Source organism: Haliotis asinina, chromosome 14 (genome assembly GCF_037392515.1).
Source record: "Haliotis asinina isolate JCU_RB_2024 chromosome 14, JCU_Hal_asi_v2, whole genome shotgun sequence".
In the NCBI taxonomy this organism is placed as follows: domain Eukaryota; kingdom Metazoa; phylum Mollusca; class Gastropoda; order Lepetellida; family Haliotidae; genus Haliotis; species Haliotis asinina.
The window spans coordinates 4859603-4875095 of NC_090293.1; the positions used below are offsets into that span (position 1 = coordinate 4859603).

The 15493-nt window shown below is 38.1% G+C and overlaps 1 protein-coding gene across 1 annotated transcript in view; it reads right to left on the bottom strand.

Annotated features, from left to right (window-relative positions):
* The window catches only part of LOC137261804 (paired box protein Pax-6-like), a 50019-nt gene extending 43325 nt beyond the window's left edge, over nucleotides 1-6694 (bottom strand). The window contains exons 1-2 of the mRNA XM_067799588.1: nucleotides 6309-6694; nucleotides 418-583 (exon numbers count right to left, since the gene is read on the bottom strand). Of these exons, the coding sequence (XP_067655689.1) occupies nucleotides 418-430 (13 nt within the window). The 5' untranslated portion in view covers nucleotides 431-583; nucleotides 6309-6694. The remainder of the gene's footprint in view (nucleotides 1-417; nucleotides 584-6308) is intronic.
* Between the last annotated feature and the right edge of the window lie 8799 nt (nucleotides 6695-15493).

The window sequence follows — 15493 nt, forward strand, 5'->3', positions numbered from 1 at the left end:
TGGGTAATTCTTTACGCGACACGTGATTGCATGGTAATGGCAGATGGCAGTAACGCGTAACCAAATTGCAAAAATATTCTTACAGTATTGAATTTCTTTTAATTGCATGTGAGAAGTGTCAGTTACAGAATACATGAAAAACAGAAATTAATTCAGACCTATAAATTCCTCTAGTTTGCTCTCATGATACAATGACTATAGCACTGAAATTAATGAAATAAAATGAAATATGAAATTGTGAGAAAAACATCATATTCGATTACAGTTTCACGGTTGAAAATGGCCGATGTTTACATTTGTCTGTGGAAGTTCCGTGTACATCGCGTAAGGGTATTTCTGTAAATAACACGCACAATGACTCGAAAACATGTAACGCTAATTCTGTGGTTTGTGTATATGTAATAAATGGTGACAAACCTTTCGCAGGCATGGCGTCCTCAAACTGTGAGCTATCCAGTTTGCTTGTCAGTTTTGTCGTCTGCTTCAACAAACACTTGTTCGCGAGAAGATAAATCCAAAGTGGTGCAGTAGCGCTTTACCGGGCTTCCATGCAGTCTCCGGGGGTTGGCCACACTAGAAGGGTCTGGAGGGAGTAAAAGAACCAGTGATTTACTCGCAAAATACCTAAATTATATTGTATGAGGTCACACCTGAATTGTCGTGCTCGCTGTCTGAAATACAACATCCCGTCGTTCTAATCGCTTGTAATAAACATGGCCGACAGGAGGAGATCGTCAACGCTCACGGACCAAATCAGATGCCGTTTTCAGCCTGGAGGGAGTTGAGAAAGATTGGGCTTCAAACTGCCTGTATCGTATGTCCTCTGTTCTACACTGTGGCTATGCAACGACTCATGCCCAGGAGACGGTAATTCCTCTCTCACGCTAAACCCACCCTCGGGTTAGTAGCTGAATGTTAATAATTACCGGATTATATCAACAATTTGTCCGCTGATAAGCCCGCAAAGGCATAAGCGCTTGTTGTGCAATTTAGGACGAAAGGTACGTTCAGCATTTGGATATTATTACGTATATTGTGAACACATGTGTTTATGTCCATACCTGTATATACACATAACAGTCTGATATCAGTATGTCATTCATTCACCGGGAAGCCACCCGAAATGCTACAACAAGCTTCACAACACTATGGGAACAGGTCACAGAAAAAAGTACATCTCCGAATATTGTCCAGAGGTGTTGAGTCTGGCTGTCCAGTGGTCGTGTCACGCTGTGACGAAAACAGAGCTAAGTGTGACTTGTCACATACTTCAACAGCTAGATAGACCGAGGTTGACTTACATTCAGGCGAGACAGTGTATCAGTTTTGACATCAACTTCCTAGGTAAAGAGGGCCTCGCTAGCGGGGGTGTCCATCCTACAGTATATCCCTAGGGGTAGGAGGAATCCCGTTCAATACTGGACACCCGTGTATGTAGTAGTAGTAGTATCACCTCCATGCTATAGTGCTATAGTGCCTCAGATCGTGGGTTGCCCCTCGTCAGCTAAGGACCTGATTGGCCAGGGAACAATATCACTAGACTTCTCATGAAAGCGGCAGTCCATGCAGGCCAATCGTTCACGCTCGGCGTTCTAAGCTCAATGGAACTAGTTCGAGCTCTCCCAAATGCGTTCAAACTTATCGTGAAATGCAGACGACAATATCTACATATCCTTGGTCACGAAAGAAGAAGAAAAACTGCGATAAAACGAGGAAGAATGACTACCCCACCGCATAATGAAATCGATGAAATGGATTCCCGAATCCTAATGCATTTTTACGTGAAATTGGATTCTCAGGGTTTTTTACTCCCTTGGTGTAAGCATAGGGTTATATGCAACACTGAACATCACCAATTTATGCGTAATGTCCACAACTGGCTCGGTGTTTGTTCTTTATGTAGTCTCTAACACGGCATTGTTCTGACACAAATAATGTTATTGATTGAAATGAACATCACCTTGGCCCTATTCAGAAACATGTTTCTTTTATGCATTTGACACTGGAAGAAAGTTTTATTTTCTTGTTTCATACGAGGCTTTTCTTGACATTTATGAAATTTGCATACAAGTGCATACCGTATGATAACTATTTCAAAAAGGCATCTGCTCCCCTACAAACGAATATGTTCGTAGTCAACTGAGGTCGACCATTATCTGTGCCATCCATTGAATATCGTTTCAAACTCACCGAATATCAACAAATATGAATTCAGGGGCACTTTTTGTGACGACAGTATCGTGTGATGTTCAGAACAAATGCACACAACGTTCTGGGAAATGGGGTCCACGCAATACACCGAGACTACCAGGGACTGACTTCACAACCAAATCTTTAACACGGTCACGCTTGAGAAGGGTACAATCAGTCTAGCATTGGTTGCCCTGTAATCTATACACATAAATACCAATAAAATAAGAAGAAATAGACTGAATACAAAGTTTGGATGTGGGAAACGTAAATGGGATTTGTAGTGCTTGGCGATGTGTCTGTGTATCAATGATAAGGTACATTGATCTCGCTGTCAATCAATGACTCGCAAGGATCTGCATAGTAATGCTCCCGAGTGCAGTTCAGTGTATCTACTGCAGTATCCCGCCATGCACATTGTTTCCTCATAGTGACATCTAGGAGTGTTGGTATGGTGCCACAGCCGAACACATAAAGACCATGAATGCTTCATATGTCGCTTTTCGTGAATACTGATTTGGTTGATCTCAATGTCACATTAGCTTCAAATAGATGACCTCTGTTTCTTATTTTTATTTTTGAGGTAATACAATAATAATATGTGTGACAAAAGTAGGTGCTATGAATGAACCGAAGTAAGCATAAAAACTATTTTTGTCTGTGTTAAGAAGACTAGAATGGGTGATGCTTAAGAAAACAGAGCTCAATTTAACTCGGTGCTTTGGCTTTGACTAGTGCCTTGCAGCCCTTCGATCAACACCAACCATCACTGTATTGAAACACACTTAACGACTTCGCTGACAATTGCCGTAACACATCCTCTCGATGTATATGTATAGTAATCAATCATCGTACTAGAAAAAATGTGCCACAATGTGGACTGGAAAATCATAACAGTATGATATTGTTAAGATAAAGATTCATCTTTTTTGACACCCTATGGTAATTGTTAAGTCACAAGATATGTTAACATTTACAGTTCGATTTTGCCATATCCGTTGGGATTAATAGTAAATACGAGGATGGATTAGGATTAGGGATCCAATCAAACACGGCCATTTACTGACCTTATAGCTGAAGTCGAGGTTTAAACCAATAAAGACTTTAACAAAGATACAAATATACATATCTAATTCCTTCAAGTGAATATACACCATTAGCGATTGTGACAAATTGGTTTTGACGCCTGAGTTAATGCTTGATTGGTACATGATATATTAAGAGACTATTATTATCCGACATTATTGTGGAACTGGGCTATCTCTTAATACCGTGCAGGTGTTATTTCAGATGAGTATTTGTGTTAGCTGAAAATGAATGTAACATATTAAAAAGCGGTTAGAGTGTCAAACTGCGGTTTAAAATATGACACTTAACATTTATCTTTTATCATTGATTTGCATGATGTATTCAGAGTATTTGAAACATAATGTACCGGTATAATTTTCAACGGAATATAAACACTGGCTTTGAAATGGTCTTGATCTGTTTTCTTCATTATTTTGCATTCTTGCAAAATTCTTTTATGTGCTCTTGAAAAATTATTCATTTAAATCCTTAACCAAATTTGAATCTTCATGTTTTGATTATGCGGATGGTTTGGAAAATAAAACACGAAAATTTACACTAATCACGGTTTTAGATTACATGTTGAAAACAGTCCTTGATTACTTGATAGCCATAAAATGCCGCTCGTCCCTCTATGTTAAATTGCAAAATCTCTGAAATTATTGGTTTGAAAGTCGTCCGTATTATTTTTGTAACGAAGACGCTTAGCACGAGTTGTGACGTTGACAGGCTCGCCAGATGGGACAGAACCGTCGTAGGGCAACAGAGGGGGAAAAGAGCCTTAGGCACATACTCCTCACTAATTTAGGGAAAAGTGTCAGAGATTTACTCAGCTCCTAGGGGTCTGAATCATTGCGTCCCAACAAGTTAAACTAGTACTCTCTTTGTTTTGTTGTTTCAAGATTAATCATGATGATGTGTATCTTATTCACTGTCTCTATCATCCTCGCTTTCTATCAGTAACACCCTGATAAGTGTTGACATCGTTGTAAGCAATTATTAACTGGATTAGTCTATTAGGATTAGGATTAAGGACGTTTGTATTCGTTGTAACGGCGAGGGTATCGTTACAAGAGCGTGTTGTTGAATTGCAAATTTATTGTGGCGTATTTTTTATAAATAGTTTCCATTGTGCGTGTTGACTTATACAACGTTAATGGTTTCTATGTATGTGGGTTATTCCATAATATATTTTAATTTCGTTGTCAGGGTTGGTTTTAAGTAACTTTTGAAGAAGCGTTGACAACACACTTCATTAACGTTAAAACAGAAACACCGATATTTACACGAGCTACGTTTTCAAATATTTTTTTCAAAGGTTTGAAATGTGAATGTATCTTTATCGCCGAGAAGCATTCTTTTATGTAGTAATAGTACTGACAGTGTAAGCAGATTTCCCAGGATTTACCAAAATCTTCATATTGAGGATTTGTAGGACTGAGCTTTTCATAAACAGATGTAAATACTGACAATACATCATTACACTTTCATATTATGCATATGGATTATGTTTCTTTGGGGCTTTCATAACGGCGCATGTGAACGCAAGCTACATTTCTAAATGTAAATAGTAGTATTACACATTTGCTTTGTGTGTGTTTGGTATGAGATCATAATACCGATTTGTGTTGATAAAAGCGACAAAACCATTTCCACAATCAGGAGAAATTTCTGCTAAAAGCACAATCCCTGTATGATTGCCACAACATCATATGTATGTGTTCATGACTCTCAACTAAAAAGTGGTGATGCCAGGTGCTCTGTTATGAAGTCTGATAAGTGCAAGCATGTTGTTAAAAGTTCTTGTTCCTGCGGCGAAAAGGTGAAGAGGGTTAGATATGGCGATTACAGTCATTTATCGCCGCTTGTAGCCATATACTAACGACTAAGAGACGTCTTTAAAGGCTATGCCTTATCGTTTCTGATAAATATTACGGTAAAATTTGATATGCATCTCGATGACTGATTTGTGTCAATTTCAGGGATAAAAAGATCATATTGCTGACGGGAAAACTACGTGCAAGCCGTCTTCTCGGTTCTGTATTTCCCGTCCTCGCTTTTGGAAGAAACCGCTCCAAGCGAGGGACTTGCTTTTGATATTGAGTGTTTGTCGGGTTAGTTGTGAGCGTCTTGATTAAGTCATCTTAATTGTTGCGGTTTAAACACTTAACGGACACTTAATAGGGTCTTTAGGGTCGAAAACCTTAATCGGTAGGCGCGATTAAGCAACATCGTTCTGGAGTTTGTTTACATGACAAATGGAATTACAAACTTTGGAATGTTTAAGCGTTTGTACACAACACAAACCAAACAAACATCATATCAGCCAAGTATTGATATATCTTAAAATAATGGTCATTAAATGCCAGTAGTAGTTAATGTTTGGTACAGAGTATTTGTGTTTGATATAAAACATGAATATAGATAAAGGGATTTTAGTAAAACTCTGTCAAATTGAAAGAATGGTTATTAATATGAATTTACATTCAGAAAAATGTCTGAAGTGTTGGCAGTGAACTATTTTTAGTCTCGATTAGGTTATGTTACAGCAGTTCCTAAGATACAGTTCTATTCCGGTGTCATCGTATTCTCCGACTGAATAAGCAACATGCCTCTAGGCGCGTATTCATGCAGATGTACTACAAAGAAACATCTAGTATAGCAATCCGTTCGAATAATCTCAAACATTATTCACGATAAAGCAGTCATAGTGACAACATAATATTTATATGCAACTTTTGACAAAAGTCGGTATTCCGCTCCGATTCCCGATCTTTCGCAAGGATGATATGTCTTTAGACCCTTCATTAGCTAAAGTGACAAGGCAACGGCTGAAAGCATAGTTAGGAGATAGTGGAATTAATATACACATATTTTATACAGCACGAATGATTAGGCGGGTGCTGAAGTGAATGAATTTTACCCTGTCTCAAGGATTGCACTGTGTGTCTATGTGGAAGAAACGACAGGCCACATATGCGACAGAGTAGCGAACATTGCCATACTATTGCATTATGGAGGGGAAATTATGCAGCAAATATTGTACATACCTCAAGAAGGACACCGACGTCTTCCTTCAAGGGTCACTGCACACTTGTCCACGAATCTTAAGAAGGCCCTTGCAAGTGTGAAATCGCTGACTTATTTGCCAGAAAACACAATTTTGACAGAATGTTGCCAAAGGTTCGTGTGAGTTTTACGTCTGGAATAGATCCGCCCGGTGTTGGGTGACTTAGTAACCAACAGGCTGTGTATATGCCTTGTCCGATGTGCACTAATACACTGTCAAACAGTTGTCCACTGATTTGACAAGTGAGGAAAAAACTCGAATGAGGTGATGCAGAAACGTATTCAAGTGTTAAGCCTTAATGCCATCCGAATGCCATCTCCATCGGTTATAGAAGCTCCACTAAACCCGGGGATAGCCTTTCGTTTCATCGACTAAATTCTAAAACACATGTTTAATAAAATCATGCAAGGGGCGGAGCTTTGAGATCTTCGCGTGCAGTGACTGCCACAGTAGCTGGAGGTGTGGCCTATCATTGACTACTGATCTAATGAGTATGCCGAGGCGAAGGCTTCTGTGACACTAGACCTCCATATACGAGTCAGCTGAAACACGCTGCGATCCCGGAGCTCATTAGCATATGTAGGCGGATCGCGATAAGCCAATTCGGAAAGGCTCCGCCCACTCGTGAGAAGGCTCGGCGAACAGATCTCGTTTCGAGCAATCAGATCACTCTGTCAATCACTTGTCAACGTGACAGCTGGAGATAATGGGAGGATCTAAATGCTGGCGATGATCTGATCATTCGATGCTATTGTCGTAAACATTACAATAAACATTAATTGAGGAGTAACGCTAATAGCAAGGACCTGTTTTAAACCAGGGCTCAGTTTACCCTGAATCTGTGCCGTGTTCAATAGGTACCAAAACAGGCGTAACTGAAGAGAAGCAAGCGGCAAGAATAGCCTGCGTTTATCTTTAAAAATTGCAGCTAAAGAAACCCCCCTCGCTTCTTGTCCATGTACAATGGCTGTCTTACACCGAGCTGTTGAGGCCCTGAAGGGAGAGATAGAGAATCGTGGATGAGAAAATAGATGCTTTGTACGGAGACGGGAGCTGACGTGAGCTGGAACCCACGGTTTGTGGATAGAGGCTTGACTGCTTCACGGCGGTGTCACGTAATCCCATGCCCACAATATTGCCATCGTATGGAAATATCCAGGCTTAGGACACTCCACCGTGCTATTAAAATGTCCGCACCATGGTTGAGATGTTTGGAGGCTTGCTGGGTAATGATAGTTGGATTTCCAACTGGACTTTGGTCAAGCCAGTAATTACTAGTGTCAAGCACCAACCCAATCATTAAATGCAGTCTTAACCACGGGAACAAACCCACTGATTTCAGGTTCCTATGTTCACGTGAAATTTTAACATACCTAGTAGAATTTAAATGATTTCCTTAATCGTTTGCTTCAGTAAAGACCATCAAGACGGGATACAGAACATGGCTGTCATTACATTTGCATTAAAATATTTTTCTCAAAAGTCCTGGTCTTAATTTATCCGACTTTAAAACTATTATGTAAATATATGTAAGTGAACGCTAAGAACAGTATTCCAATGTTCTTAATGTAGTTGATGTCTGTTTTAAATTTAATGTTTACCAACGTTTCAAGAATAGCCATCTGTTGTCATAAGGTACAACATTTACATAAAACTAATATATGTATCAATACATCACACACAAACCTAATACCACTGAAATGAAAGGATTCTTGAAGAAAATACAAACTACAGCACTATCAAAAAACCCACACAGTTCATACAGATTACACAAATATACTGATCATAATCATAATGATCTTACTGATCCTAGGTTACAGAAAGACTGAAAGATAAGCATGTGATAGACACAACACTACTCCAGCACCTCAAAAATAATGTTACATTAGTAGCCTACTGGCAATTAAACTATCACTTTGTAAATTGGGTGTAATTGTAATCTATTGCTAACGAAGAAGAACTATAAACCATGACCACATTGCATATAAAAAGAATGATTTCACCGATAATGCCAAGCTGTAGTAATGAAGAGTCATAACAGAACTTATAAACAACGTCACGCTTCCTCAATGTGAGATTGTCACGGGAATGATCCTCAGTACGTGCTATTCGACTTACGTGTAATCGTGATATACCTTCGTTAATGTTAAACTGGATGTGATAAAGGTACGGAGATTGTAACGTGAATTTGAAGGAACGTTAATGCTACCTTTATCACACGAGTCACACACGTCCTCATGTTCAGTATGTCCAGTCGATGTCAGCGGAAATGTGACCAGAAGAAAGAACGGTACACAGCACGCAGCTCACGCTTACATCATTAAGTATATGATTTCACATGTCATTAAAATATACGTATGTGATCTTATATCATTATATGATAAATACTGAGATGTACAAATTCATAGGAGCAGTAACAGATACCTAGTGAACGTTTCGACATCGCGCAGTCTGCGTAAGGTAATGTCACAAAAGGCCATCGGGAAAGGTGTTATCGGTAGTTGGATGAAAGCAAGGTGCATGATCATTGTTTGATATATAAGATTGTTGTCTAAAACAAACTTACAAACATAATTATATACAGTATAAAGAATAATTGCACTGCTTGTTAAAATACCCAAATAAGCAATGGAGACGTTCAAACTGCTAGCAAGAGACTAAATATCCTGACAACTATTGCAAAATGACATGAATAAACATATTTGGTCACATGTAAGATAAGACGTCTCCTAGCAATGATTCAGTGACACCTATGCAGCAAGGAAACATATTGTTGATACAGTCGCCCGGTTTGAAACACCTACATCGCGTATTCATGTTTAATTTGCATTTTATGACAGAATAATACAGAAAATGTGGCACATCTGTCTGCGACGTACATTCCTAACTTTATCTCCGTCAATGTACAATAGCCACCATATGTCGAACTAGTTGCAGCAACAAGCCGATGTAGATGTTCTGGTGGCAGTCTACTGTGAAGAACATAATGGTCTGGTCAATGGTTCGATGTTTACTATGTTCCGAAGGCCACAAAACAGGATCATAATTTAATTTGTTTTAACACAGACTGTACACAGAATATGTCGTATTCTGTTTTGAATTATGCATATAAAATGAATATTGGTGTAAAATTGTCTGTTGTATACAGTTATTAAATCCTGCACATTTAGGCATCACATATTAAACCACGAAATATAACCTATCAATAATAATTCATCCGTGATTTCATTTTCAAACCTGTGGGAAAACCTTTAGCTATTATTCCACCAATGTCCCGTAAAACAGAAATACAATATGTATAATACTTTTGTCAACTTAGAGGTCAAGTTTCTAGTTAAAACACACATTTAATAGATATTCTGTAAAAGACCTCCCCTCAGACACATGAGTAATAACGATTAAATTACATGTAACTGTAAACAGAAATCTTTATGATAAACACATACGATGCGATGTTCTGTTTTCACATAATAACATCAGTGATCAAAATAATAAGTCACACATTGTCTACACTATCACGAAAATTTCAACACACCATTGCTCTATGTAACTTAAATAAAATAACAAAATAATAAATAATTACAATAACAAAATGTTATTTTAATAGAAAAATATGACAGACAACAACGTAAATGCAATTACAAGGATTTTACAGTTGACTTTTTTCTAACATAAAGATGTTCTTTAAGTAATATATGTACATTGACTTATCTGAATAATTTCTCTCATGTATGATCTTTAAACATTTTTAGCCTAACGTTAAATTGGAAATTGACTAATATATGTTATCGTAGATATACACGTAACTCACGGCCAGCAGATAGTATATCCCCAAACACACCCTCGTCAATCAACGCATGAAGGAAACGTATACCAAATGCGATATGTGAAGCAACTTACATCTAACGTAATCTTTTACCACTGGCTATAAACTGTGTTTATGTTTTGCAAAAGCTTAAATAATACATTAAAATGCAATTTCAGATTATCATATGTGTTATATTGCTAGCCCTCTGTCACAGCGCTTTCTTCGGCTGGCATTGCTCAACCACGAATCGATATGCTGCCTGCAGTCCTCAATCAATAGAAATGACATGTGTCAGTCATGATCGTAATAATTAATGAAGATGATGTAATTATAATAACTCCACCTCCTGTTGAATCCTTACTCCATGTACGCCCACTACGACGCCATATACGGTAATGTGTAATCAGTGCCTGGACGGTGTGGCCACCATCGCTATTGTGCAGAAACGCGGCTACAAAATGAGTTGGAAATATCGCGTTTTACGCAGTATGGGCCCTGCACAATAACATCAGCCAGCCTCGCTGAATTTATATGCATATTTTCCTGATGGCCGTATGATGCTTGATGTCAGTCATCAAAGAAATCTGACTTAACCGTGTAGGTTAGCAAAAAAGTTGTTCTAAAGTTCACTACAAAGGTAGCTAGGTACATGACAGCTTAATCAGTACGAAATGCGGACTTTGCAGCAATGGTTATTTGGGTAGAGGGTATAGATGCATGTAGATATATTTTTTCACGACATTCATTATTTTTTTTAAGGAGACACATAATTGTAACTTGCAATAACATCAAATAATGTGTTTTGTAAAGGCAAAAGGATCTATAAAGAAATCATCAATACATACTGAAAGTCGATTCAAAGTGGAGAAAATAAAATATCATTTTCAGTTTTACACATTACAGAACTATTAATATAATAAATGAAAGAAAGGAAAGGAAACCACTTTAGTCTATTTTTCCATCCTTTTCAGAAAATATTATTAATATTAATAATATTTCGTTTCAGTAATAATACTGAATATCATAAAAATTGCTCGCTAATGAATTGTTCAGTTATAGAAATGATGATAACATGAACCCCACTGATATCCAATGGCTCCGGATGAGTTCATATTCTACTACGTCATTAAAAATATTTGTAAAGTAAATTATATGAGGATGCAAATTTGTGACTTACCCTGGTGTATCCAGTGTTCAAACTCATTGTAGAGATATGGGATTGCTACTTGTTCTTAGTGCGACATGTTTCATCGAGATTTTCACACCATGTGCGCTTACATACAGGCCTCCATATGCACACTACTTATGAACAATATTTGAAAACATCTTTTTTACTTGATTCCATTTTCCACTTGAAAATCGACAGCGGTGGTGTATTATATAAGTAGACCCCTATGTGACGATTTGTTGTCAGCAGTTTAAGTTTACAGTAGTTGGCGAAAAGCCGTTTTGCATTTTGGAACTTTTTATTTTAAGGGATTTTTCTACATTGAAGACGCTTCCTCGAAAACGAGAGGAGTCACATGTAATGAGTACAACGGCCTTAGTAATGCCAGTAAAGACGAAGCTATCCTTAAATTGTGCCTACTTTGTATGTTTTCTACACGTCGCAAAAGTATCAACCTTACATACTCAATTCTTCTTTTATTCCATTTACTGTTTTTCGTGGTTAACCATAATGGCGGACAATGTACAGATATGATTACATTGTATGCTTAAAATTGCCAGCTAGAACATTAAGTAAAATTTGTGAATGAACAATAAGCCATCAAGTCGGATGTATTTTCATTCGAGGTTCGAGATACAATTAGCCAATCAAAGGAACAATAAAACAAGCTCGAGTTCTGTGTGTCTGTTATACCGTATTGCGAGGAAGGGCCATGAAGCGTTTGACACACAGGATGGCCAATATTAAAATACAATATTTTGTAATACTGATGACAAGTAATTATCGATAATTGCTTAACTTTGTCCACGAACGCCGTTATTTACCTTTAATTAACAAAATATTTTAACACAACATGGTTGTTTGTTAACCAAACAAAACCACTTTGAACAATAGGGTCAGTAATCTACATAATGAACAACAACAACACAACACAAATTATGATAAATATTCTCACGAGTGCTGGAGAACATATTATCTTTTTCGGCAAATATGTAAATTTTGTGTATTCCGAATTGCCTCCTACATTCATGTATAGGCTAAGATAATATAACAACCCAAACTGTAATATTCCAAAAACAGAAGCCTTAGTGTAGACAAGTGTAGACAAAATATTTACAGGTGGAGCGCTGATTTCATTTTATTCATCTACAAATGAATACGTGCAAAATACTTCTCACGTTCCCGCACTGTTAATTACAATGAAATTCGATTGTGTACTTGTTTAAATAAATGAAATATATTAACTTTTGCATGTTTGACTGACTTATTCCGTGTTGAAAATTACTCATTAACTGGCTTCTTTGATGTTATTTTAAATATTTTGTACGGATCCATACATTCTTTTGAACGAATTTTCCATTTTAAAGTTTTACATTTCGTTTTCAAATAATGAATAATTCCCATTGTTGTTTGCTGTGCTTGTAACTGTGTTTGTTGCTTTGCGCCGTCGAGATTGATTTCCTGTCATAATTAAATTATGAGGTCCTGTTCCTATCGACCAGCCTGAGAACCGTTATTTTCTATAAGAATCCATGTACACATATTCTGTATATATTTTATGCCACAGTGACTTATCAGAAAGTTTTCGCTATTGATTTCTACTTATATTCTGTCAGAAGCATAAACGATGTTACAGTGCTGTTGTGAAAGGGTTCCTTTTAAACAAAATGGTAACATATGATCAACCCACGGGTTTAATTGCATTAATCGGTATTCAGCATAAGCACAACTGTTAATTGATAAAAAACAATGCACTCGCTGACTTAAAAGAGTTTAAACGCCGTCAAAATAATTAAGAAAGGATCTAGAACGAAATAACGGCTGCCACCGTATCTCTGCGGGCCCAATCCTAGACGGCACTCTGACGGAAGTACACGTTACATGGTACCAGAAATATCGCAAAAAATCTACATTTTCATCAAAGATAAGATGGCTGCCGTATTACCAATGGATTACGCACGGCTTAAGTGCGCTTAGTACCGTCTTAAAATGGTTATGGAGTGGCTAGGGAGGCTGGACACCCGACTGCGAGTTCCTTTGGTCTTACAGGCTCAAAAATCTGCTTACTTTAAGATCAAGTGTCTCCGTTGTTGCCTGGTTTATTTTATTTCTATCTAACGTATCCGCTGATCTGTAATTAGTTTGCTAAACCTCTAAGCCAATCACTTAATAATGAAACCCATAGGTTGGCAAACATTCCCGCTATTGAAGACAGCTAAGGTTCTGCAGCTTCCCCGCCTTTGCAGTTCCTTAGCGCTTTAACGCCACGTGTGCAAACATTGTATACTGTCTTGTTTAGCTCGCCAGTCCCTTGGCAAACACAAAATGTCCTCTTTATACCCTTTTCCACATTCACGCGACCGGTTGCTCATTGTGAAGCTCACTAGTTGGTAGTAGGAAAGCTACAAAGTCGAGTACAGCTCTTGTACAGCAATATACTTGGCTACATTGTACAAACTCTGCGCTGCTCGATAGCCCTTTAAGTAGAATGTAAGTGTCAAGCTATTGTCGCTGCGTGGAGGTTAAGGGTTCTTCACATTCCAGTCTGACACTCAAAGTCGCTCGGATAACAAAACTGTATATGAAATAAGTGTAAGAGGACCGGCTTACAATCCCACTTCATGAGGTCTGGTGTATTTGTGAGCTGGTGTTAATACCACTATTACCAAACAAGATGTCATTCAAGTAGAAGGGACATGCTGATTTGTCCATAGATTAACTCGTCCACATCATATTAATATACTATAGCTCTGGACAAAACATTCTCTTCTCAAATTTTCGGCGGGCAAAATCTTCCAAATGCTTCAAAATTTATTTCTTTTGTATTGCGTAGGTCTTTCTTTGTAAACACCGCCACCTTTCTGTATGCTTAGAGAATATTTTATGTAGACCTTCGGACGCCCTTTTAACAATATCCTTGCGCGGAACCAAACGAGACAGATTATATGCATTTCTGCGCGTGTATTGGTGTTATAGTATTCCATAGATCTTTGACAATAGGCATCTCAATACTGATATTCGATACTGATTGTTTATGAATAGTATCCGGTCTTAAACACATTTTTACTTACAATGAATATTTACACGAACACATGAACACATATACCTACGCGACTATTCACAACCATTATTTACCCGTTAATCAATAAACCATTTTTTGTTCCATTACGTTGTCTCGGGAATTGTTTTCAAATGTAAATCTTTACGTCATTATTCACTCACTAAATATTCCACTTCATCAAAATTCAAAATTGCCCCCGAAAATTTTTGGTTAATACTTATTATTTGTCATATATGTGTGGAATGTATTTGAACAGAAGGGCAAGTGTTGAGAAAGGTTCGAGAGAACAATGCACCGTTAATATCTACTGTCATTCGCTTTGAAGAGGATTATCCGGAAGCCTCCATCTCGCAACATATCTGTTACACAAGTATACAGATACGAGAGGGAACTGGAATTGTCTGCCCATGGATCGGCATGTTAACCATAGGCTGCGGGGGCATAAATAAAAACATTAACCGATAACATTATACACTCAGCTCCTAACAAAAGCTGTTGAAATTGACAATATAAAGGCAGAAAACAACGCTTATAATATCCAGCTACAATCAGTGATTTTGGTCAAAGCTCTCTTGAAGATATCCGATTTGATAATGAGTTTGTCCTATTGCCAATTGCGACTGGGAAATTTGGAGTTTAACCCTTGACCTTTGTCGAGAACGATATCGTACATTTGCCGAACTCGATCAGACTTCTAACAATGTATCCGATTTCCTGAACCGTTTTTTCACAAGCAAGTAATAGAAGTGTGACTACCATACTCCGCGGTAGTCGCCCGCCCAGCGATGCACCATTAGTGAATACTGACACCCCTCCATGTCTAATCATTGCCTCATCCCTGCAGGGAGGGGGAGAGGGAGGATACGATTGAGAGGGGGGCGCACTAATGGGCAAGTAGCCTCCCGAGGAATGCAAAGGACAAATAACTGGTGGTTCATGGGAAAAGAGAAGAAGACTCTAACCTAGAATCACAGCTTTGGAGGCAAAGGCAGCGTTATAGGCTCATGTTTCGTATCCTAATCTAAACTTCTAATTAGTGGTCTTAATACGCAAATAATGAATTCAGGATGGTTCCTTTAATGTCGCCGCTCACCCCAGCAGGACCTCCAGAGTGTTCGCCCGAAGGTA